General features: G+C 43.5%; 1 protein-coding gene across 4 annotated transcripts; it reads right to left on the minus strand.

Annotated features, from left to right (window-relative positions):
• iws1 (interacts with SUPT6H, CTD assembly factor 1) lies at positions 1–27106 on the minus strand. 4 transcript variants are annotated; one of them, XM_083772709.1, is made up of 17 exons: positions 26913–27106; positions 22983–23062; positions 21285–22323; positions 20405–20467; positions 19572–19776; positions 12880–12934; positions 11014–11114; positions 10631–10781; positions 9784–9866; positions 9437–9566; positions 7860–7977; positions 7015–7126; positions 6469–6528; positions 5466–5522; positions 4827–4938; positions 3300–3448; positions 1–1501 (listed from the first exon to the last, which is right to left on the minus strand). In XM_083772709.1, exons 1-16 carry the CDS (start codon positions 26950–26952, stop codon positions 3326–3328), a joined length of 2529 nt encoding a protein of 842 aa, XP_083628835.1. In that variant the 5' UTR covers positions 26953–27106; the 3' UTR covers positions 1–1501; positions 3300–3325. The 4 variants fall into 4 exon arrangements, with proteins under 4 accessions (XP_083628835.1, XP_083628837.1, XP_083628834.1 ...); XM_083772711.1 differs by lacking the exon at positions 6469–6528; XM_083772708.1 differs by lacking the exon at positions 3300–3448.
• Between the last annotated feature and the right edge of the window lie 365 nt (positions 27107–27471).

A 27471-nucleotide genomic window follows, 5' to 3' on the forward strand; every position in this document is an offset into this window, starting at 1 on the left:
AACAATGAGTAGAACCCTTTATTATGAAAAGTATAGTCCAGTGAGTGCAGTGCAGGAACACAGTATCACACATAATACACAACCTTCTGGTACAGATCGAAGCCTCACTGGTACAAATCAGAGTTAACCACTCACTGCCTGATACACAACATATTTGAACATAGTCACTGTCGAGTGGACTTTTCAGAAAAAAAACAATCGGCAGGAAAAAAAGTTTCCAAAGAAACAAAAAAAAAGCTATATCAGCAGATGTTCAAGAGGACACGGGTGGCATCGTGACTCGTGAGCTTGAAGATGGGTTATTTTTTACTATTCGTGTGTGAAGTAGGGCATTAATTTACGCGAAAGAAAAAATAAGGTTTCTCCATAATTATTTAACTCACTTGGTATGGAGCAGAGCAAACCCTTACTGAATAGAGTCTCCAAATTTGAACATTTTAAGCCATTCCTATGAATTAAATGCTTTTTAAGTTTGACGCTTGTCGCACAAAAGCAGTGACAGTGGTTGGGAACCTCTGTTAAATGATGATAACCCCCAAACTTAATTATGCACTATGTAAATTGTCACAAAATTGCACGGTGAAAACTACCCTAGATTATTAAGCCTGCACAAACAGTCAAAACAAGACACCCTATGCCACACTGGCAGCCAAGAATAATAATATGAGGTGCATAGAGAAGCAGGAGTCCATGTCCTCCTCACCTCAGATAAACAGTGACATTTCTAAAGGACAAGTGAAGATGGACCATCTCACGCAAACACAGACGCATTCAGAACTTGTAGTCGTGGCATTTTCACTTTACCTTTTTTGAGTGGTGCAACCACTCCAAGGAACAGCAATGTCTGTGTTAATCTATGTGAGCAGTAGGGGCAAAAGTGGCGCTGTTGTGCGATAGTGCTGCACTGTTGCCTGCTAATGAGAGAGAGTGGGGGGGGGGGGGGGGGGAGTTGCACCACTCAGTTCACACGGGTGTGATTTTCTTTTTATAAATCAGAAAATATTTTCATCCCAAAAATAGGAAGGCCAGTGGTTAGCTCCGTCTGTGAGCGTTTCTTTTACGAATATCGAACCAATTAAAAAGTACTGAAAAGAGCTTGTGACGTTAGAGCTCTTTGAACACATACTTTCTGTATTTGTTTTACCATTTTGCTGAAAAGTAACGGGTTTGGGAATATACAAGGTTTCTGACCGACGGCAACTATATTTAACCCTTTACTGCATATCTGACATCATACTCAGCTGTCTGATCGGAGCTGGGGTGGGCAGGGAGACAGACAGACAGTCCAAGAGAGCAGCTAGCAGTGGTCCGTCGGGGGTGGGAGATAAGAAAATAAAAAACTTTAAAAGGAAAACGAGGGTTGAGCGTTGTGGCCTCAGAGTGGCATGTTGGTCCCCTGCACGCTGATCTTCACGGCGTGACCTGTCTTCGTCAAGCGACGGATGTCTTGAAAACGACGATACTGTTTGTCGACGCGTGACATGCCTTTCTTTAATGGACCCTGCAACAGAGTGAGAGAGACTGACGTTTATATACAGTATATATCTCTGCTGCCGTGCATAAACCTCTCAGCCATATTCTAATGTCCAGGAGGGGCACACATCAAGCTGCCTCACGCTACACAACTATGGGCCACATAGCTCCCACGACTACTTACTTACCAATATACCACACACACACACACACACTAACATGTGATATTAAGCTTGTGCCCGCTGTTGCACTTCTCATCAGGATCCCTAGCAAGAGCCTTCAGAAGCTCCAATACATCCAAAACGCTGCTAGGATCCTGATGAGTGTGCAAACGAGAACACACATCACACCCATCCTCCGCTCACTTCACTGGCCCCCCCACCAATGCGTCCACGGTAATGCACCCATCTACCTCAAAGAATTAGTCTCCCTGAAACCCCGGACCCACACCGTCCACTCATCAAACTCATACTGCCTCAACCCCGTCACGGCCAACCTGCGCACCATGGGTAACGGGGCCTTCTGCACAGCTGCCCCTGGACTGTAGAATACCCTCCCCTCACACTTGAGCGCCACAGTCAATCGACTGCTTCAAGAGAGGACTAAAGACCTACCTTTTTAATAAGGCTTTCCCCCAAACCCACTGATTTTATTCCTTGACCCATGCTCTCATGTTCAATTGACTGTTAACTGTTATCCTGTTTTCCTTGATGCTTGTGTGCTTTTAATTGTGTAATGTTCTTTTTACCTACCGTTTTATATTTTTGTCTACTGTAGCACTTTTGAGATTCTGAGGAATGTAATTTTATAAATAAAATCCATTATTATTACTATTATTAATTGGTCATATTCTTCATAAAGACACCCCACAAAGCCGGACAGTCCGAACACACAACCTCGTAATGGTGAGTAGGGACTTTACTACTGCACCATGCAAGCTTATGGATATTAAAAACATATCCAGAAGGTACTCCTGTCCTCAGTTGGATAAAGGACATTGAATTATCTATAAATGTATGCATATATTACAATATGTGGAAAGCATTTGGCAACGCTGTTCAATACAAACTGCTAGTAAACAAGACACATTAAAGCAATCATTAATAAATCACAAACTATATGAGCAACAAAGTCACCTTCTATTCGATTACCAAGCAACCATACTGCAAATCTAATCAACACTGCACACCGTCAGACGCAGGCCCATGCAGTTAGCACTTAGTGTAGGACACTATGCTTTGGTAATGGTTTATTTATCAACTTAAATCATTCATGCCAAAGATGTCTGTTTGGACGTCTGTCAACACAAAGCCCAAAGTGTTGGGTTTTAGGTTTTACGCCAAATGGCGCTCTTCTTCTCATTCACCGTTGCAGTGGTGCCATATGGAGACTCTTTGTGTCTCCATATACCACTGCTGGTCATCAAATTATTGGCTTAGGAATGCGACAAAAACAAAAAAAGAATCCATGAATTAAAGTTTCCATGGGGCGAGTAATTGATAGAAAACAAGTCATTTAGGATGAGAACCATCCCTTTGAGCCATATTTACTCTGTCATACGACAATTTGAGAAAATAGCTGATCTATAAGCTCACAAAGTGTTGTGATGTGATGCGTTGTGAGCTTATATAGATCTGCAAAAAGATAAATATATATATATATAAGCCTGTAATAACAAGGGACACCAGGTTGAATGTGGTTAAGATACATGTTGGGGGTCAAACGGTACACACCACCAGGTCATGCATCATGTCACAGGTTGCAGAATGCAGAGTTAGCTTCAGTAATAAGTGCACACTGGCAGGCCCGGGCGGGTGGGGACTTACTGCCCTCTACAGGCCAACAGCGGCCTCTACAGGGGCCAGTGGTTGCCGTCCACGTTGATCTTCACCGCTCCCTGTGGACGGTGTATCCTCCTCTGCTCGAGAAAGCGACGCTTGTGCTTCTCCAGTCGGCTGATGCCTTTTTTTTGCGGCTAACAAGAGGGACCAACCACATCACAGCATCCTAAAACAACTCTTACTAGTACAGGATCAGGATGATCGATATATTTTCAACCTTTTTAAATTCAAGAATTCCAGTTGCACGTTGGCGCATGTCAACGCAAGTCGACCCAAGTGATTCAATGTGATGGTTGCTTGCAACTACATGTGTCTACTCGCGTTTGTTTGCAAGCAGTTGCATGGCGGTCCATTGGTGTGGTTTGGGCTCATGTCTTTTGAATAACACACCATTTAGTCTTGGTTCCATTTAGTCTTCTGAAATTGTTTATTCTTAGTGTAGTAGACTATAAAGTCTGTCTTTTAGTCGTACTCTTAATGCAATGTTAATTTTGCCAGAAAAGATCTTAATCTTATGAATAACACATCATTTAGTCTTAGTCCTATTTACATTTAGTCTTCTGAAATTGTTTAGTGTTAGTCTAGTCTTAAAACAACTAAATATCAAAAACCTTAGTCTTAGTCAACAAACTTATACTGCTAGTTACCCAAATGGTTACTAAATACTAGAATATGCACTTTAATAGACCATTTGGTCCACACACCTTTATATACCAAAATACAGAAGTTGACTGGCTGCTATTTAAACAGTATTATTTCACATTCACTACTGGCATTATATAACAACGGTATGATTAAAAAAGAAAAAAGGTTATGCCAACTCGTGTTCTGAATTCGTAGCCGGTCATTGTTTTCAAGTTGGTTGTGGTTTGAATAGATCCCAGGGTGGGTGTGTGGGGGGGGATCGTATCTTGAGTAAATTAGCTGCTGCAGAGCGTTCTCAGACACCAGGTTCACAACACGGGAGGGGATCAGAGGTTGGAGGAGAACAGCAGAATTGTGAAATATATCTCCCATCATTCATATTCATTCCCCCGACCTTAAAATACGGAACAATGTGGCATCTCGTATCAGTACATTACGGGACACGCCTTTTTGTTTCCAAATACGGGACGATTCCGTATCTTAACGGGTGCTATTGGACGTTTGAAAAATCCTGGTGATGCAAGGTTATAGATTCAGGGCCGGGAACACTGTCTTCGTGTGTATCTGTGGTTCATGTCCCACGGACCAGCACCGGTACGCATACAGGTGGTTGGGAAATGGGAACCTCTGTTAACTGATAGATTAAACTAAGAACTTAATTATGCACCATGTATTGTCAAACTAGACAATAAAAACGCACTGGTATCGGATCAGTACTCTGCATCGTCAACTGATACACCAGCTCAGGTATCGGGAAAGAAGAAATGGTCGGAATATCGGGTATCTCAATTTGAACTACTGTAGGATACATTTGAATGAACAATGTGGAAAAGTAAGTCAAAACATTGTTATTTGAAAGACACTGACCCTGGCAGACTCCACCTCTATGTTCCATTTGGGTCGGACGACATAGTCTTTGTTAGACGGCATGGGAACCCGGGCCCGGGCACAGAAGCCTGGATCACCTGGTCTCAACGCTCTGAAGAAAGAAAGAGAGAGAAGAGTGGAGGAGAAGAGAGGGAGGAATAAAGCCAGACAGAGAGAGTGGGCAAAGTCAAGTGAAAACCTTTGTTTTTCATTTAAATGTCAAGTGTCTTGTATGTATACTGGTGGGATACGCCAATATGGTTTCTGCCTCGGGTTTGAGTAAATGGTGCGCTGTGACTGGCCAGTCGCTGTGATTGACAGCCTACACCTAAACCTAACCCTAACCTTAACCTCAGTAAAACTATACCTAAACCTAACCTTAACCTCAGTAAAACTATACCTAACCCTAACCTTAACCTCAGTAAAACTATAACTAAACCTAACCTCAGTAAACTATACCTAAACCTAACCTCAGTAAAACTAACGCAGTGGCTGGGGGGCGTTTCCAAGAACCTGAATCCGAGGCAGAAACCATATTAGCGTGGGATACTACTAATTATGAACTTGTTAATTGCCACCAACAACAATAAGAGATTGTTTATGGTGAATGTTTTGGTTCCGTCAGGGACATGAACTTACTTCTCTTCTCCAGTAAGCTGCTTCTCCAGGTCTCTACGAGGAGTCTGACCTCCAGAACTAGGGAGAGAGACAGAGTGAAGGTATACAATCACTCGTTACTGGGTTGTAAAGCGATTGGGCCTTTCGGGGCAGTGTTCAATAGAAACAAGGCATTTAAACGTCCCGGTTACAGAGTCACTATGAACCTGCCAGCAGTTAGTGATTCACACACGCAAATCATACCAGGCTTCATTTACACATTAAAACCACTTTAAAGCTCAATGAGACAGACAGCCGACACAGACAGAATTAGAGTTAAATGAATGGATGGAATGGCAACCAGAGAGGGTGTGGTGTTGTCCGGCGAGATGGAAAGGGTAGCAGGGTTCCCGTTCCCAAGAGAAGTTCCAACACTAGAAGTGCTCTAGAACAGAGGTTCTCAACCCCAGGTCCACGGACCGGTGGACATGTACAGTACCACCGAGGGAAGGCGGCCGGGAATTCAGTTTATGATATTAAGTATGTTCACCGTTGAGTACGAACAATTCTGTCGCATGACAGTGATATCACTGACGAATCCTTGGTTGTCTTTATCACCAGCATCGAGGCATATGCCCTGTGGGTCTATGCTCGCTATTGGCCGATTTGAATGTCACTCATCTAGGATCTGATGCTTCTACTCATTGGGTGATTGGTTACTATTGGCTGATTGGAATTACACTGATCTAGTGTTCTACTTGTTGGTAGTTAACTACACAGAGAAGAGCTGAATGCCAGGTCAGATCAGACACACCACTGACAAAACTGTGCATTTATAAAGCCAATCGATCAATGGCTGTAATGATTAACTATTAATCAGATCACTACATTCACATTAGTGTCTTCGTGCAACACACACTCTGCATTAACAGGTCAACAACTTTGACATCCTCCGACTTCTGGACCTTCAACCAATAACAGCAACAGGTTCCACTCAACCTATCAGGCAAAGAGGCGGGACTAGCAGTGCAACCATGCAATGAACCTGTTTGTTGGAGAGAAGACATCAGTTTCCTCAGATCTTACTGCTACCTTCAGGGGTTGACTGGGGGGATGGAATGGGATGGTGAGAAAGAATCAAAAAGACGGTAGAGAGGAGATAGAGAGATAGAGGGAGAGAGCTATATAATGTTAAGGGGAAATTGTGGAGCGAAAAAACTGAGATGAAAGCGAGCATAGATGAGAACGAGATTGAAACCTATGTCCAAAATTGTTACTTTTCAGGATCAAAATTCTAACACAGAAAAAGAGCAGATCTACAAGCTCGCAATTCGTTGCTTCGAGTTTGTAGATATGCTACTTTTGACGCTTGTGTGTGACGCTGTAGTATGATCAAGTAGATAATAAAATTACGAAAAAGTAAACAAAGCGTTGATAGGTTTCTGGCCGACAGCAACAATATCCAAAGTGCTCTGCAGCTCAGAAATGGACATGTCTCACATCCTTACCACGGTGTAAGGACAGAGATGTGATCTCCCATTTGAGCTCAGAACTACAACAAAGGGTTCTAGCTTCTAGGTTGTAGGCTTACTCTCTTCTTCTCTGCTGAGGCATCTGCTGGTCGACATCTCTCTGCTGTCTCTCCTCTCTCGTCATCCCTTTGTAGTTGGACGTCAGGCCAAAGATGGGCCGTGACCACTCGTCTGGAATAAGAACGGTTATCTGGTCAAGAAATACCCACCACTAGTCACACCAGACTAAGTCATTGCCTAACTGATGCCCATATTACTTAAGAGTCCAGGCACAGGCACAGAAAAAACAGGTACTCACTGATGAGTCAAACGGGTAATATTCAAGTTCTCAACAGGCCTGAAAATTAAGGTCCAAAACCTAACTGGGCCCTACTGGCGATTACTTTTATGCCTGAAAAGATGTCATCGTGCACTTAATGCTAGAGTTGTTCCGATACCGATACTGGTATCGGGTACTCGGGCCGATACCACCGTCAAGTACTCATACTCTGAACAGGGCCCGATACTCTGACCCCGAGTACCAAAACATCCAATTGACACTAGGCTGAACAAATGCAACGGGAGCAAAAAAAGGTATCGGAATAACTCTACTTAATGCCCTCCAACTAGCTTTGAACCAAAACATCTCGGTTGCATTTCAGTCATTTTTGCCCGTTTTTTTTAAACGCCGGCAGCAACTGCACTGAGGTTTCCTGACATAACTTGCTCTGCGCATGTCTGTGACAGGCGCGATGCTCATATACCCGAGTAAAGTTCACTTTGAGCTGCATCCAACACACCCACTTCCATTTCCGTCTGCCTTTACGTTTTGCTGAGGCTCGACCAATTAAAATAGATTCTGGGTCGGGTAGGGTGGGGTCAGGTTCTGGCTGATGAGTCACACAGGTAATGTTCAGGTACTCACTGATGAGTTTGAGAGCCAGGTCTTTGTTGACTCTGGCCTCTTTGGGGTGTTTGTAGAGGAACATGACGGCACGTCCAATCCCACTGTGTTTCAACGTCTCCTGACTCACACTGGGAAGCTGCAAAGGAAACGCATGCCATCATTGATATACAGAATACTAAAATATATATATTACTACAGATGAGAGGGGAAGAGAGAGAGCATAGAAGGCAGACAGTAGAACAGCTGAGAGGGAGTGACAGAAGGACAGCTGAGAGAGACCGTGTACTGTAGGAGACAGAGAGAAGGACAGCTGAGAGAGACCGTGTACTGTAGGAGACAGAGAGAAGGACAGCTGAGAGAGAGACCGTGTACTGTAGGAGACAGACAGTAGAACAGCTGAGAGAGACCGTGTACTGTAGGAGACAGAGAGAAGGACAGCTGAGAGAGACCGTGTACTGTAGGAGACAGACAGTAGAACAGCTGAGAGACAGTGGAAGAGACAGTAGGACAGCTGAGAGAGACAGTGGAAGAGAGACAGTAGGACAGCTGAGAGAGACAGTGGAAGAGAGACAGTAGGACAGCTGAGAGAGACAGTGGAAGAGAGACAGTAGGACAGCTGAGAGAGACAGTGGAAGAGAGACAGTAGTAGCCTGGTTAATAAACCAGACCGAATCAGCCGTTGGCAAAAATAAATTGCCTGCCGGCGGATTTCGGTCTGGAGGCTCAATTGTACGCCAATTTCCTACACCAGAGAATGTGGGCGGCCAATCGGGACACGGTATGCAATATGGGCGGGCTTTGGTACAGTGACTTTCAATGCTTGAGACCTTTGACTGACAGTAGCTCTGACCAATTGCGTCAAATAGAAAATGTTTCCCTGGAAATGAAATCCAAGCGGAGCCTCCCCAGACTAATATCCTGCGGTCCGTGCGATATTAGTCTGGTTTATTAACCAGGCTATGACAGTAGGACAGCTGAGAGGGAGACCGTGTAAGGTAGGAGATGGAGAGAAGGACAGCTGAGAGGGAGCCAGTGGAAGAGAAACAGTAGTCTCAGACAGGACAGCTGAGAGGGAGACAGTGTAGGAGAGACAGTAGAACAGCTGAGAGGGAGACAGTGTAGGAGAGAGACAGTAGAGAAGCTGAGAGGGAGACAGTGTAGGAGAGACAGTAGGACAGCTGAGAGGGAGACAGTGTAGGAGAGAGACAGTAGGACATCTGAGAAGGAGAGTGTAGGAGAGACAGTAGGACAGCTGAGGGGGAGACAGTGTAGGAGAGAGACAGTAGGACAGCTGAGAAGGAGACAGTGTAGGAGAGACAGTAGAGAGCAGCTGAGAAGGAGACTGTGTAGGAGAGAGACAGTAGAGCAGCTGAGAAGGAGACAGTGTAGGAGAGACAGTAGAGCAGCTGAGAGGGAGACAGAGTAGGAGAGAGACAGTAAGCCAGCTGAGAGGGACACAGTGTAGGAGAGACAGTAGGACAGCTGAGGAGACAGTGTAGGAGAGACAGTAGGACAGCTGAGAGAGTGACAGTGGAATTGAGTCATGCAGTAGGATAGCTGAGGGAGATGGTGTAGGAGTAGGACCGTGTTCTTACTTCATGTAGAACCGCCAGTAGTTCCTTTCTGATTCGTAGTGCTGGGAGGCTCTTGTCTGGCAGAGGACTGATCCACTCTCTAATGGCCGTCATCACTCCACTGTCTATGAAGGTGTCCTTCAGATCCTGTCTGCATGTACACACACACACACAATCGTCAAATCTCAGCAACATGATAATGTTTGGATGAAGCATCAATAGTCTATGCACAGCAGCCACATAATTGTGGCTACACAGTCAACATTTTGCGTTTTGCAACACGGGCGGCGACAAATGCACCTTTTTCAATACGACTGATTTTCCACATGTAACATATACACTATTATTTATTAATAATAATACTTTACTTCTTCAGGTGCATGACAACGATGGGCAGCAGACTCAACTTCCTCAGTGCTGGTTTCTTCTGAGCATTGAGCGTTCTGTCCTCCTGGGAACCAAAGCAAATGTCAGATAACGGTACACTTAACATACCGGTACCTGAAGTTAAGTGTCAAGCAAAAAACGTACATCTCCATATTTGAACGGTGCTTTTTCTTCCTGAAGAGGAACAGTTTGGGTGTTGGACAAACAAGGTTTCCACATTTACAATTATTACATAGTCTAATTATTTGAGATAATCACTACTATTTTAGCATAATAATGGTTTCCATGAAGGATTGTCATGCATTAAAAATAAAAAAATATATAAATTAGCAGATATACAAGCTTACACATGACTCGTAAGCTTGTAGATCAGCCATCATGTCATGTTGTCCACTATTTAAAACAAATATTTAATAAGATTATTAGATACCAATATTTTCTTTAAGTTCTTCACCTTACCAATTTTTGATTACAAAGCCTAAAAAGCAAAGCAGCATTTTTATTCACATGTTCAATGCCAAAAAGTAAAAACTATTAATTCTTTAGTCACTATTGTTTGTCGTGATCAGCAGTCAAACTGTTTCATTGTCATACATTCCCGACCAGGGATCATATCGTTTTGAGAAATAAGATCTTATGTATAAGATTGCATATATTTTTTACGTTAAAAAAATAATCTTTAGAAACATAATATATATATATATATAAAATATATCTTTATATGTAGGAAAAGAATATTTTTACTCAAGTCGTGACCTAGAAGAATTGATCCGAGACAAACGTGTCCCGAGCCAGTGCTTGCAGTGGGTCAGAGTAGGACTGACTGACCTCTGCGGCCTCGTTCATCTTGATGATCATGGCGCTGACCACGTCGTCGGCGTCGCTGATGAAGGTTCCTCCGTCTCGGTGCTTCCTCCTCCTCCCACCCTGGGCCTTCTTACGGGCCAACATCAGGTCAAAGTCTGACATGAAGCTCATGCTGCGCACACACACACACACACACACAACATATATTATATTTTTGACATGCATGGAGATGGAGTCAAACTATTAATGTGAACACCGTTCAGTATGTTGTGTATATAGCCAGAATGAGAGAGAAAGAAAGGGTTACAGGTAGAAAAAGAGATAGAGAACAAGAGTGAGAAGGGATGACGGGTAACTAGGGAGAGGATGCTGAGCTGGTCCAGGGTCAGTGTGGAGACACCTACTCTTTACCGCCTCTCACGCCTTCATCAGAGTCGGAGTCTTCCTGCACCTGTTCCGGCACCTCCTCCTTCTTCTCTCCTTCCAGTTCCTCCTGGTTGAAGCCCTGCACACAGAACAACCATACTTACAAATTACAATCACAATGGACCAGTAACACTTTATGGTCTAGTCTACTCTAAGCAGTGCTCTCAATCTGCTTCGTTAGGCAGATATTTTTTTCACAAAAATGTTTAGATTTGTAATATCGTGAGAACGATGGCTTCCATTTTCGCATTGCAACTTTTAAGGAATAGAACTCCTGCAGTTTCTATTAGCTTGGATTCCCCATCGATGATGTCATTGGTGGACGGGTTTCTGCACTACCCACAACCCTCCTATGAGACACAGACTGAGTAGGAAAAAGATGGTGCGATTTTATCATGATTATTATTTATTAGTGAGGACCTAGTATATGAAGATAGGTTAAAGTGGTCCTTTAAGGACCGCCAGAATTATATGTAAATTATTACTTGCGCAAGCAGAGCATGCAAGTAATGTTTTCGCCCAGTCTATTCCGCCGTGACAGCTGTCCCGCCATTCGATGTTTATGCAGAAAAACATCAAATCTGTGCCTGTTTTGCTGGGACCAAATGACCATATTTCTTACGTCATCATTTAGAGCTAGTCATACGTATACTATATACATAATCAGTAAAAATAAAATAGCAAATTGTGCCTGATCTGCTGGGACCAGAGTACGTGGTGTGTATATGTATGACTAGCTCTTAATGATGACGTAAGAAATATGGTCATTTGTGGTCATTTGGTCCCAGCAAACCAGGCACAGATTAGCTGTTTTCTTGCATAAACATCAAATGGCGGGACAGCTGTCACGGTTTTTGGCGCAAAGTAACCACAGTATACCGCTAATCAACTTACAACTACACACTTTATACAGTATAGAGTATATATGTATACGTATATAGTATATGCCTATATACTATATATATTTCTTACGTCATCATTTAGAGCTAGTCATACATATACTATATACATAATCAGTAAAAATAAAATAGCAAATTGTGCCTGATCTGCTGGGACCAGAGTACGTGGTGTGTATATGTATGACTAGCTCTTAATGATGACGTAAGAAATATGGTCATTTGTGGTCGTTTGGTCCCAGCAAACCAGACACAGATTTGCTGTTTTCTTGCATAAACATCAAATGGCGGGACAGCTGTCACGGTTTTTGGCGCAAAGTAACCACAGTATACCGCTAATCAACTTACAACTACACACTCTATATAGTATATATGTATACGTATATAGTATATGCCTATATACTATATACAGTATATGCCTATATACTATATATATACTATATATAGTATATGCCTATATAGTATATGCCTGCTTTGCTGGGACCAAACGACCACAAATGACCATATTTCTTACGTCATCATTTAGAGCTAGTCATACATATACTATATACATAATCATTAAAAATAAAATAGCAAGTTGTGCCTGATCTGCTGGGACCAGAGTACGTGGTGTGTAAATGTATGACTAGCTCTTCACCCAAACTTATATAGATAGAAACTTGAATCATACTTAATAATACTAGGTGTTTATATGCATAAAGTAGGTAGGTAGCAAATAGTTAAAAATTATACATTTCAAACGTTCCTTCACAGAGATACTGAGATTTGACAGTTTACAGCGGTCGAAAGGACTTGCGCGCTCTGCTTGCGCACTAGTTGGCCATTTATGGCCTACTAGTGTGCAACAAGCAAGTATGCACTCGACAGAGTGCAGTTCTAGTTTAGTACTGCACTCTGAGCTATTTTTGAATAGCCAGTGATAGAACCAGTGATGTATATTATACTTACTGTAAACTCCTCTTCCTCATCACCAGACTCTCCAAAGATGTCTGCGATCATCTTCCTGTTGAGAAAACAACCAGTCACTAGTGTCCACCAACAACTCAGTAGAAAACAACCAGTCACTAGTGTCCACCAACAACTCAGTAGAAAACAACCAGTCACTAGTGTCCATCAACAACTCAGTAGAAAACAACCAGTCTGTTCTGTTCTCAATGTGTGTGGAGGGTACACAAATAAACAGACAGCTAACACTTGACTTGAGAGATGGTCAGAGGCAGAGTAAAGTTTTGAAGGGGCTTTTACTTCTTCTCCAAAACCATGATGTAAAACTGAAACATAATGACACAAAAGAAGCACTAATTAAATAATGCCTAATTGTACAAACATTCAAAGAAATAATAAACAGCATAAAACATACAGCTACAATGTCTACAAGCATTATGCATTAGAGACAGTAGACTATCACTTTTAAATGACATGAAATTACTATATAAAATGCAAATAGTTTTTAACCTGTTTTTACAACACTAAACATTACTGTGAAATGAATTACAATAATACAATAGTACTGTCCATATGAATTGAACCATGAAATATAAACAGCATTAGGAATTGTTATGAACTGTATCATAAAATGTAATCATTAATTGCTGTACTATGTATGAATTGACAAAATCAGAAAGGCTCTATAGAGCTTGCATAAAGCTATTAAAGTTAAAGTCACATCATATCAATGCACAGAGAAACACTGAAACTAGTATAAGCTTAGCAAACATGATCAAACAACGTGGGCTCAGTACCAAACACAAATGGGAAATCCAAACAAACACATGGCTACAAAATGTACAGTACACATCAGAAAATATTGCAGTGATAGTACTCACAGACGATGCTTTCCAAGACATGAACAGAAAGTGTATAAGGAATACTGTTTTAGCAGTTGAACTGTGTGACCGCATGAAATGACGTCTTGCCACTAATAAATTGCTGTACGAGTTCCAATCTGGTTTCAGAACATCCCACTCCACTGACACATGCCTCCTCTATTTGAGCGACCACATCAAACGGACGCTGGAAAATACTGCGGCATGGTCATGCTGGACCTCCAAAAGGCTTTTGACACCGTGAACCACTGCATACTGGTTAACAAGCTTAAAGCTATTGGTTTTGATAGCACATCAGTGAGCTGGATGCAATCCTATCTGGAGGGGAGAGAACAGATGGTGGAGGTGAACGGAACACTGTCCCCTCCCCTCCCAGTGAGCTGTGGCGTCCCACAAGGAAGCATACTAGGGCCTTTACTGTTCCTAATATATGTTAATGACATGACATCAGCTTGTGACTGCAACTTGTTCCTGTTCGCAGATGACTCAGCACTGCTGGTCTCGGACAGGAACAAAATGCAGGTTGAAAAGACCCTCAGCTCTGAACTCGGTAGAATCTGCACCTGGCTCGCTGATAAACTATCCTTACACCTGGGAAAAACTGAATCCATTCTCTTCGGATCAAATAGTAATCTCAGCAAGGCAGATGGCTTCTTGGTTAGAGTGGGTGACAATATTATCACACGAAAAGATCAAATTACCTACCTAGGTTCCATCCTGGAGGGCAATCTTTCCGGTGATAAAATGGCCACCAACGTAATCAAAAAAGTCAATCAAAGAACAAGATTCCTTTACAGGATCTCCTCACTGGTCAGCAAAAACACCTTGAAGACCTTAACAGGAGACCTCGTACAAGGTTTCTTTGACTATGCATCCACCTCTTGGTACCACAGCACCTCAAAGGCCCTTAAAACAAGGCTCCAGACCTCCCAAAACAAACTGGTCAGGCTCCTATTTGGCCTCACCCCCCTCACCCCTTCCCACTTTGACAGGCTGGGATGGCTTAGGGTCGACGACAGAGTACAGCATCTTGCAATGGGTCTGGTCCACAAGATTCGTTACACCACCAAGATACCCATGTACCTGTCTAAATACTTCCTTAATGTAAACGAAGTCCACACCCACAACACCAGAGGGAGTGCAACAAACCATGTACAACCCAGATTCGGCACAAACAAGGGACTAAATTCTTTTCGCTCCTATGCCACCAAAATGTGGAACGCCCTACCAACAGTCATTAAGACATGTGAATCCCTTGACTCCTTCAAAACCGCTCTCAAAGGGCACCTACGGATGGCTGCAATTCGAAACTGGCCTCTAAAATCTGAATCCCCCCCCCCCCTCCCCATTTCCCCTCACTGTAAATGTATCTTTTCCCTTTTTGCTTCCTATATGATGAATTCCTGTTCTGTTCTTTAGCTACATAGAAATGTCTATTTGTATGTCTCTAAATGTTTTGATGAATTGAACAATATGGACCCTGTTGTAAACAAGTGTAATGCTTAATTGGGTCGTCCACTCACAGTTAACAGTCTTTGTATTGAGTTTGTGCTTGAAATGTACTGTAAATTCTGCAAACTGTTAATAAATATTTCAATCAATCAATCAATCAATGCTTGTGAATGAACTAGTTTGCTTGGAAACGCAGATTTAAGTAGTGTCCACCAGAGGGCGCAAAAACACAGAAAAGTCCAGTATGTTCTGAAATAGAACATGACACTCCTCGCCTGGTATTTGTTATCAAATGCCACTAACTAAACAAACGATAAATGAAACATTGCATTACTCTCCTAAAGCTAGAGGTAGCTAAAGTGAGTCCAGAACCTTGACTGAAATAAGGAAGACAGGCCTTTTGACCAGGACAGTGGACCTTTGGAAGGTACTCTTGCGACAGTCCATTCTCATAGTTGGCGAGACAATGTACCTGTCTCCACCGCTGCCGGTGGAAACCTCCGCGGTCGAATGTCTCTGGAGAGGGCAGGGGGGCATACAACTGGCGAGTCAGTATGGTGACAAGTGACATGAGAAAGGGGGTGTCTTGGGTCTCAGAAGTGAGGTGTGAGGGACTGTGTTTTGAGTGGGGAGTAGGGGATGCTGCCCTAATAGCAGACAGATACTCTGGCTGGTCGGCAACCTTCCCGAAGAGCTGCAGGAGATTCTTGTCTGCAGGAGGTGGGATGGTTGGGCTGAAGAGAGGACCAGAAGGCGGTATGGCAATGCTTCTCTGTGTCGAGGTATCATAGTGAGAGCTGGTCTCAGACCAAGGGTTGATACGGACTGATGCTGACCTTTTGTGAAGCAGTGTAGGAGCCTGAGGTGGTAGCTCCAGGAATGACTCTGTGTCGTTTCGAAGCGCAGACGCAGAGTGTGACAAGGGGCTACAGAGAGGCTGAACATGGGCTGTCACATTTGGAGGGGTGACCGATACTGTGGACAGTGATCCAGATGTGCTGCAGACTGCTGTGACCGTTGGTTCCATGTGGCTGCTGACCGGGTTGACAAGTACGCCTGAAGTGTAGCTTGCTTGGCTGGAAGTTGTGATGGTCGACGAGGAGTCTGTCTGTCCGCTGTGGAGCTGAAGGTTGCGGCCGTCTGGACCTTGACTTCCGCTGTGGTGATGAAAGTCTCCTTGACTTGAAGCTGAGTTGAGCATGGAGTTAAGAAGGATGGACATCCGTCTTCTCCGTCCAAGGATTCTGCTGTGAATCTTGTAGCTCTTCTCCCATATGTCTCCGTAACCCCAGAACATGTGCGGAGGGTGTATGGAGAGTTCGATCCGGTGAGTTTGAAAAGGTCGTAGACCTTTGCTGCTTTGTCTGGGTGAGCTTTGGGATAGACCTTCACCAGGCAAACTTTGGAACAGGACCTGGAGCTCTGGTCTCCGACGTTGGTGCATGCTGAGGTGACTGTTGGCGGATCTGTGTCTCCATCATCCTCCCCGCCATTCTCGGTTGGGCCTTCTGCGTTCCAAGGTGGTGGTCCAGGATGCAGAGCTGCAAAGTGTCTGTCGCTGTTGGGCTTTGTAAAAGAGGGATGGCCTGTATGCAGCCTTACATAAGGGAGGACGTTGTTCGCGGTTCGCTCAGCTGCTGAGCCGCATTGCCACCATGACCGTTGCTGTCCCGATCCGCTCTGGAGTCGACATGTTGTCTCTCTCTGCTTGAAGATGTTGAGTCATGGTCTCTGTTTGAATGGGAGTCTACAGTGGGATGAATGAAAGGAAGTAATGGTGTGTAAGGTTGAAGCCATGGGGGTTCCTCCACCCCAGGAGACTGCTGTGGACGTTCTGTGAGACTAGGAGGCTGCTGAGAGTGATGTTGGACATAAGCTTGTGTGCGTTCTATGGCAGTTTTAGTTGTGTCCTCCATGTCCATCTTACTGCCCTCTCCGTTTTCAGCGTCCGCTGCCGCCTCTAGAACTTTAGCCTCTGCCTCGGCTGCTGCGGCGTCTCTTTCATACTGTAGTGAAGATAACTCGGCAGCTATACGAGCCCTTTTGAGTTTCATTTCAGCCCCTTGAACCATTAATTCCGCTTCTCTCTGAAAGAAGGCAGCACGCACTTTGGCAGCTTTAGCTCGTGCCCTGGCGGCTGCTGCACTGAAAGTGGAACATTTGCTTTGTTTGGAAGTGGTGGACTCACGATCCTGAGTAGTACCAGCAGTAATAACAAGAGCCGGAACGATATATATATATATATATATATATATATATATATAGACATTATTTTAATGTTTTGATGACATTGATATCGGCAATTATATAGCCGATGTGTAATATGAATATAATACACAAAAATACAAAGACAATTGCCCGGCTAGGTCTAGGACTAAAGAAATCTGGCATTGGCTAGGCTCTAGCAACAGTCAAGATTCTAAACTTTATTATATATCCCTAACACTGTTACAGTGTTACTAATCAAACAAATAAAAGATGTACAAGAGGTTTGGAGGGAAAATTAAAAAACGACCTTCTTTCGCCACTAGGGTGCAGCCAATGCCACGACACTCAAGGACCCGCAAATTGTATTGATTAGGGGGATAAAGCAGGTGTTGAGAGCTTGTATATCTGCTTTTTTGTGTTTCAAAAAAGTTTTTTAAAAATGTCCAGAATAAGGACACTAGGTTGAAAAGGGATTTTAGAAGTGCGGCATATACAGTGGAGGAAATAATTATTTGACCCCCTGCTGATTTTGTAAATTTGCCCTAATACAAAGAAATGAGCGGCCTATAATTTTTATGGTACTTTTATGTTAACAGATAGAGACAGATTATCAACAAAAAAGTCCAGAAATAAACATTATATAAAGGTTATAAATTAAATTCCATTTGATCAGGTGAAATAAGTATTTGATCCCCAAGCACATCATGACTTAGTACTTGGTGAGAAACCCTTGTTGGCAAGCACAGAAGTCAGATGTTTCTTGTAGTTGGTCACCAGGTTTGCACACACCTCAGGAGGAATTTTGGTCCACTCCTTTTTACAGATCCTCTCCAAATCCTGAAGGTTTCGAGGCTGTCGCTTGGCAACTCGAAGCTTCAGCTCCCTCCACTGTTTTGGGTCGTTGTCATACTGGAAGACCCATCCATGACCCATCTTCAGTGCTCTGGTTGAGGGAAGGAGGTTCTTGTCCAAAATCTTACCGTACATGGCCCCGTCCATCAACCCCACAATGCGGTGAAGTTGTCCTGTACCCGTGGCAGAGAAACACCCCCAAAGCATAATATTCCCACCTCCATGCTTGACGGTGGGGATGAAAACCATTGGAAACACATTACGCCGTAATGGATTGAAATCCTGAAGTGCCCGCAAGGTCCCCCTGCTCAAGAAGACACATGTACAGGCCCGTCTGAAGTTTGCCAATGAACACCTAAATGATTCTGAGAAGGCTTGGGAGAAGGTGATGTGGTCAGATGAGACCAAAATTGAACTCTTTGGCATCAACTCGACTCGTCGTGTTTGGAGGGAGAGGAATGCTGAATACAAACCCCAGAACACCATCCCTACCGTCAAGCATGGAGGTGGGAATATTATGCTTTGGGGGTGTTTCTCTGCTAAGGGTACAGGACAACTTCACCGCGTTGTGGGGTTGATGGACGGGGCCATGTACGGTAAGATTTTGGACAAGAACGTCCTTCCCTCAACCAGAGCACTGAAGATGGGTCATGGATGGGTCTTCCAGAATGACAACGACCCAAAACATACGGCCAAGGCAACAAAGGAGTGGCTCAAGAAGAAGCACATTAAGGTCATGGAGTGGCCTAGCCAGTCTCCAAACCTTAATCCCATAGAAAATCTGTGGAGGGAGCTGAAGCTTCGAGTTGCCAAGCGACAGCCTCGAAACCTTCAGGATTTGGAGAGGATCTGTAAAAAGGAGTGGACCAAAATTCCTCCTGAGGTGTGTGCAAACCTGGTGACCAACTACAAGAAACGTCTGACTTCTGTGCTTGCCAACAAGGGCTTCTCACCAAGTACTAAGTCATGATGTGCTTGGGGATCAAATACTTATTTCACCTGATCAAATGGAATTTAATTTATAACCTTTATATAATGTTTTTTTCTGGACTTTTTTGTTGATATTCTGTCTCTATCTGTTAACATAAAAGTACCATAAAAGTTATAGGCCGCTCATTTCTTTGTATTAGGGCAAATTTACAAAATCAGTAGGGGGTCAAATAATTATTTCCTCCACTGTATCGGCTTGGTGTCAAAAAGCTCAAATAGTGGCCGATAGATCAGATAAAACACAGTAAACAACTGTAAACAACAAAACAACAAACAAACAAACATGACATCAGTAACACTACTAGTACTCACTCTTCTCCGTCTTCTCCACCTGACTCACTGTCGCTGCCAAACAGTGTCTTCTCGTCTTTGTTCTCGGCGTCGGCAGCGTTCATCCTCGCCTCGTCCGCCTCCTCGCTGTCAGAGCCCAACTCTCTCAGCTTGGCCGCCATGCTCTTGTCAGGGCCTCCTTCTGAGCCTCCGTCACTGTCTGACACTGCTCTGATCCGCTTCATTGCTGGACATGCCACAGACAGACAATATTGCATCTTATATATTGTAAAAATGTTTGCTTAAAAACAATATATTTTTTTTTAACTCAAACCCTATTCTTTTAGCCACCTTACTGATGGTGTTGCTTTCACTGTAGCGTCTCTACATCATGCTGTATCTACTACTTCTAATACTTCTTCACTTGCCCTGTAATCTGCTGTACAGTCTTTCCCCAGCAGGATCAATAAAGGTTTTCTCTAAAGACAGAAACCCAGACAAACTTGAGGCTGTTTATCTTCTTGAATTTATATAGCGCCTTGGGCATCACAATCATTGTGCATTACATTCACACCGACACGGTTTGAGTGTGTCGATATGCCACTTTTGCCATTTTTGAATTTCAATCCTGAAAAGTAACAGTTCAAAGGAATTCTTTAGACACACAAGTCTGTGGTTTGCTGTAATTTTAGGTGGCTAAGGGGTGGCCACATGGCTGTCTTCTGCCCTCCTCCCCCTCATGCAACAAGGTTGTCTCGTCAAACCATGTGACTACCATTGGAAATGAATTGCGAGCTTGCGACACAGGACACACAGAGGAGACAGCTGTGTCTTAGGTGTGAACGGCCCCTAAGAGGGCCTGTGTCAAGTCTTACCTGGTTTGTTAGTCTTGTCGTCATCATCCTCGCTGTCTGACAGAATGGCCTTCTTCCGCTTTACTGGACAGAGAGTGACACAAAATTCTATTTTTAGACCATGTTAGTTTAGGTGTAGCAAGGGCTCGCAACACACTTTGTAATGCTGCTCCAGGTTACTTTCATTCACGAACACAGAAGGCAGGACATACGTTTCGTCCAGTTTAGGTCTTTCTCAAGTAACTTGAGTTGCGATCCGTTGCTTTCGTCTATATGGTTCAATAGTTTGGCTCAGCACCAAGACCGGAGGATGTGCGTTATGTAATCTTATTTTGTCAGTGTAGGTGTGTCATGGAGAAAAGAGTGATTTACTGGACTGTAATTCTAAAGCTGTGATCACAGAACTATCAGACATATCAGTGTTAAAGAGAACTTTACTGTAGTTAATGACACAAACTAAACAGGAACATTATCTGGACCAGTATATTTATGCTCATAAATACACTGGGTAATCATTGACATGCTCGTGTCAACTATTTTAAAGGGCAGCCACACAATAGCTCAGTGGATAAAGACTAAAGAGGCCGTTTGGTAATCAGGTCACTAGCCCAGCTGCCCAGTCTACTTGTCTCTGAACAAAACCTTTTTTCTTTCATAACCAAAAGCAAAATATGCTTTGTTGCATGCGTTCGTTTGTGTACTGAAAGAGTGACTCTCTGAGACCTGTTTCACTTCAAACTGGGGGGGGGGGGGGATTTTTTGGGGGATTATCAATTTCTATTCGACTACTGAAGATATCAGGTCAAGATTATAAATACTCATTATGGTACCAAAGAGGAAACATTCAATATTAAACAGCCCCAAGACATCAGCCCAAGTGCAATTTGAACTAAAAGTGTACCTGGTTTATCTTCATCATCGTCGTCACTCGCTCCCTTCTTCTCCTCCTGCTCAGCATCACTGCCAGCCTTCGCCTTGCCTCCCGCCTCATCCTCGCTGTCTGACTGCATCACAGCCTTCCACTTCCCTCCTCGTTTCTCCCCAGGCCCCGACTCCTCCTCCTGGTCAGAATGTCTCTTTGCATCGTCCTTGGCTTTCTCCGTGTCAGAGTCACTGTCAGACATTGTCCTCTTCCTCCTTGTCGCCCCTTCCTCCTTCTCAGAGCCGCTGTCTGTGACAGCGGCCGTCTTCTTCTTCTTCTCCCCAACGGCCTCCTCTTCCTCCTCCATGTCTGAGGAGCTCTTCCTCCTCGGTCTGACAGGAGGAGTCTCCTCGTCGTCTGATCTGCTGGCTCCTGCTGTTTTTTCCTGTTTTTCTGGGGACGGGGAGGCGCTGGCTGTGTGTTTGACCGGAGACGACGACTCGTCCTTGTCGGTGTGACGGCCCCTAGTGGGGGCCTCCTCTTCCTGTTCAGAGTCAGTGCTGTGGCGCCTAGGGGGGCGCGCCTCCTCCTCCTCTGAGTCAGAATTGTGGCTTTTGCCCCTGGGGGCCACCTCCTCCTCAGAGTCAGAACGGTGGCTTTTGCCCCTGGGGGCCACCTCCTCCTCAGAGTCAGAACGGTGGCTTTTGCCCCTGGGGGCCACCTCCTCCTCAGAGTCAGAACGGTGGCTTTTGCCCCTGGGGGCCACCTCCTCCTCAGAGTCAGAATGGTGGCTTTTCCCCCTGGGGGCCACCTCCTCCTCCGAGTCACTGTGATGCCTGTGGCCCCTTGGTACCACCTCCTCGTCAGAGTCAGAGTGGACGTTGCGTCCCCTGCTGGGAGCCTCGTCCTGGTCTGAGTCAGAGTGGTTGCTGCTGTGGGCCCTTCTGGGAGGAGTGGGAGCGTCGTCGTCCTGCTCAGAGTCGCTGTCCTGGACTTGTCTCGCTCCTCCTCCGGGCCCCTCCTCGTTGTCTGAGTCGTTGGTCTCCATGCGATGAAGACCGCCAATGCCGTCCTCATCCTACACACAGGTTAGTTGATGGAAGGAATTATAAATAATAATCATCATCATTTTGTTGCCGTTGGGCAGAAACCTCCCATTTCCATATTCTAACATTTTGTGTTTGTTTTTTTGGTAAATGAATGCCCTACTTGATCATCATATTTTAACAAGTTTGACAGATGAGGTTTCCACCCGACAGACGATATGATGATAATCTAGGGAATATGGAGATTAAATCAAAAACTAATCTCACTACTGAAACTCACAATCCGTGACACAGTGGGAACCCATAATGATTAGGGTTTATGGAAGATGCTTCTAAATATGAATTCTGTTGAACCCATCCTAATACGTTTTAATCTTGATTGATTGAAATTACTTGCCTTTATGTTTGTATGTTTGTAATTTTCTTTTCTTGGGTCACAAGACAAATTTCAGTGCAAACTGATAATAAAGTACTATATCATATCATATCAATGGGACTAATGATGTAGGAAAACTGGCCAGACAGAACTGCACCACTGTGTGTTTAGGTTGGATGGGTGATGGTGAATCAGGATGAAACTGGAGGCTCTTTGTAATGACATTATGACAATAGAATGAAAAGAAAGAATAGTCTTATTGTTACGGTAATTAAAATGATATTCGGGTATGTATGTGTGTCAGGCAGGACTGACCTCTGAGTGATGCTTGTCACTTCTCATGTCCTCATCTGAAGCTGGATGCTCATCCTGAACCGGGGTCCCACCACCATCATCTAACAGAATATGACATAGCAAAACAAAAAGAATAATACATTATCTATATATATATATATATATATATATAAAACACACCTTTATTTCTTCAGGCCAGGGGCAAGCATTAAGAGCAAGACAAGCTTGCTTTTTCCCCACCAAGGAGTCAAGGACTCCCTGAGTGGTGAGTACAACATGATCACAATATATACCAAAAAAGAAAAAATCATAATGAAGTCCACTAGTCCAGTCAAATATGAAAGCAGTCTTTCTTTTTCACTGTTCATTTGTGGAGTGAGACTAATGTGTGTCTGTGACCGCATTTGATATCCCGTATTCCCTTAATTTTGTTTCAAAAATAACATAATTTCCTAAGAAATTCCATGTAATTTTTTTTGTTTTCAAGCGTCATGTGTTCCCGGTTGAACCCCAGAGTTACAGTAGGAGGCAGTGGATCAGGGGTAGAGTGACCGGAGATACGAACCACAAGGTAAATCCCGGGCTCCCCCAGTTACTTGAGTACGTTTACATGAGGACTCAAATCCCCTTTTAATTCAGAATAAAAGTTAAATCCTGTCATGTAAACACCTACAAAAACTTAAATCCGAATGAAAATGCTCAATGCGATTTAAAAACCATTCTGATGTAACTGACCGGATTATCCCGGTGTTTAATGTGATTGATTTTTTTTTTACTCATGTATACACTCATTCGGATTTAAGTTAATTGTAGAAAACAACAGAAGACATATCACAGGTTGTTTTCTAATCACTTACTTTTCGATGTGCACAGAGTGCACAGTATATAATTTTATCTGAGGATCTAAACAGCAGCAGTTATCGTTTCTGGCTCCGACGTATCGCGATATTTGGCTGCCAGACACGTGGGAAGTCTCGCGATACTTTCTGCGTTCAGAAAGGTACTTTGTGCTCTTTAGATACCATACATCTATAGAAATTACACAGTGTGCACATCGAATAGCAACACAGCAGACAATAATGTGTTACATGTCTTCTGTTATTTTCCAGAAGTGATTACTTTACAAAAGGTCTCAATTGTTCATAAATAATGTGTGTTATGAGCTGGTCCAGCCGGCTACATTCACTGCCATGTATTCATTGCACTTCCGGTGTGAGTTTGGCTCACATGAAAGTGTCCGTGAAAGTGTCATGGCGCAGCCCAGTCACGTGACCACTTCTCTTCCTTCTCAGAGCTTCCTTGGTTTACGGATCAGAAATAAAGGCTTGCCGCTCATAATCTAGGGAGCTCTCCGTGGTTTTGAACTTTTGACCAGGTGGCTAAATTTCTGTCTTCATTTCTGACTTAAACATGCCTCTCGCCCGGAATATTAACGCTTCTAGAGAGACTATCGTAATGATCGCAAGGTAAGCAAGCAACATTATGCCTTGATACAATATAATCAGTGTGTTGCGTGCCCTGGCCGTGCTGCCTATTTTCATACCAAATCAGACATTTAATAAAGTACAACGAGATGATCACCTTCCCAGCAGAGAAGGGGACCCGCACTGCTCAAAGCGTGAAAAAAAATACAAAGACGTAAACATATATGCCTGCCCCTATCCAATCAGAAGCCTTCCCAGCCCCATTCGAGACACATATCATCTGGAGTATATATCGATATTGCCATATCGATTCATAGTTCCCACCACTAGTAGCACGTCTGTTTAGAGTCTGAGACTGATGTTTTCATGGTATCGGAGGTAAAGGTTCCGTAAAGACATTGCATGAGGCCCATAGGGCAGGAGCCTAGCTCTTGTTTCTGTAGTGTGAGGCAGCTTGATGTACAAGTACACCCCCTGCTAGTATGTCAAGGGACATAACCCCAATCCAACCCTTGATGCAGAGTGTCAATCAGGGAGGCACTGGGTCCCATTTTTAGAGCCTTTGGTATGACTTTGGATTGAACCCCAACCTCCCAGTCAGGGCAGACACTCTAACCACAAGGCTGGTTTACAAGGCATGTGGCTGTGCAGTGTGCACAAATACTGTGGCCAACCTATGATGTTAGTCATCTATGACTAACCTATCAAGTAAGTATTATTCCAAGTTTGGCAGGGGTTCAGCCCGATTTATTTCCATTATAAAATTAAAGTTAAATAATAAAAAACATTGTATAAAGATGGGAGGGGGGGGGGGGGCTTACTGGCAGCATACAAACAATTTGGTATGTATCGGTACAGTGGTTTGCAAGATTGGCTCCAGACAAACGCAGTCAAAACTAGAAAAAGTGCCCTTCTGGGCACAGGTCTCCACCAGGAGGATAGGAATATTTAGGAGTAATATAAACATGTTTTTTGTTTGTTTGTTCCAATCTTTGCCAATCAGGATGGAATATGGGAAATGGTGCAGATCCGTGTTGATGGCACGCATGCACAATCCACCTGTTGGTGGCGCTATAACAGGGCAATGTGAAATGGGTGGGCTATATTCCTCAGCCTAGTAGGAAAGTGCGTGAAAGATTTCACGTGAAATTGCATGCTGCGTTCATGATTTGAGGTTTTTTGTTCAAAACAGGCCAATCCTGCAAAATTTGAAAGCCAATGTTAGCCAATTAGGATGGAATATGAAATATCAGACACATCCGTCTTGAGCACATGACTATGGAGATACTGTGTAACGATTTGCGGGATTTTTGGACAAAATCTGTAGGTGTACTGTGCAAAAACTTGTTTTGCACAAAGCGGCCTCCTGGTGGCGCTATAACAGGCCGTTCTGGAAATTTTGGGGCAGAGGTTCATCGTTGGCATCCAGGGAGTGTGTGTGCAAAATGTGGCATCGACCGGGTTAACGGTGGCCGAGATTAGCTTCTAACGGACGGACGGACGGACACACGGACGGACGGACGGAGTGCAAAACATACTCTCTCCCCATGCCTTCGGCCTGGTGGAGACAATCACACACACTTCTAATAAATACCTATACATTGATTGAAATCAATTTAAAATGTTATACATTTGATACTGTTCCTACACAGTGACAACAACAAATTAAATCCTTAGTAGTACCAGCTACTCTTTTTTTCCCCACACTGAAACATGAAACTAACAAATCAGGATGGATAAGCGGCAGATAATCACTAATGGAAAGGAAACTAGGAAAGGTACTATGTTTACCCAGGGTAACTGGACTAAGCTCAAGAACTTGTTTACAGCCAGGCCATGCTCATAGAACATTTCATGGTAGGGGTGCAATGCCTTAAATATGGCAATATGGCATCATTGATATCAATATAACCTACTTCAGATTTCAGTCAGATTTCAGACTGAAAGTCTAATTAGAATTGCTTCTACTCCAATAATGGTCCCTGACCCTGACTAGCTCTGATCCATACATGAAACACATTAGAGCTATGGACCAGAGCTAGTCCCTGACCTAGTATAAATATATATATATATGGTCCGTTCCTTTTAGCAATGCACGTTGTGACGAACTGACGGATGATCAGCTAAAATATGTTCACTGCTTACGAGCCTGCGTCATACACTCTGTCCAGTCGCTCAATAAACACTTCATAATGAATTGTCACAATATCAAATATCGCCACACGAAAAAATACGTTGCGAGCTTATTGTAGAATGTAGATCATCTATTTAGGCAAATGTCGTAACCCACAACACAACTAGCAAGTGAGGTTCCAAACGGGGCTACAACAGAACCAAGAAGTAGTACAAAACTACAAAAAGGCAAAACTCTACCCGGTGGCACTGTGGAAGATAATTTAAACATGCTCTCACCGCGTAAACATAATGTTCAATACATGTTGTTAAACGATAAACATCATTAAACATGTAGGGGGGCACTGTTGTGTTTGTTAGTTAGCCGGTTTCTAATCGAGTTGTTCTTTCTCACCTGACTGGTTGCCGGACATGAAGTCTTCCCCTACGTCCATCAAACGTTCGATAACCTATAAATATAAGATAAATATGCGCGGGTTTGTTGTTATTCACAGTAAAAAACACACGTTGTGTTCTCTGAGCTAAGCTACCTGTTTAGCCCTGAGCTATTGACGTTGATGTCCGAGCAGCAAAATGGTGCCGCCGCTGCTTCCTACCTTAACGCGCGTGCGTACAGAGCCACGGGTAATTTATCCCTCTAACTGAAGGCAGCCATATTATTATAATTGCCAAAAGATTGGTTTGATATTAAAATAAGAATGTATATTTTGGCGTAACATGTCTAGTTGTCTTATAATACTGTGTATATATTTTAATCAATATTGATTAAGTGCAGATTGCAGACTGCAGCAAAAAACCCAGCAAATTAACATTTTAGGTTTTGCAAGCCAACAAGCCAGTCTTTCCAAGTTACAATGTGACACGTTTACACATTGCTGTATTCCCTTCAAATTGTACATTGTTTCTTCGTTTTTTATTTATTTATTAGTGTTTTCCCGTGCCAATAAAAAGGT

Source organism: Protomyctophum parallelum (assembly GCF_964188405.1).
Source record: "Protomyctophum parallelum genome assembly, chromosome: 9".
In the NCBI taxonomy this organism is placed as follows: Eukaryota; Metazoa; Chordata; class Actinopteri; order Myctophiformes; family Myctophidae; genus Protomyctophum; species Protomyctophum parallelum.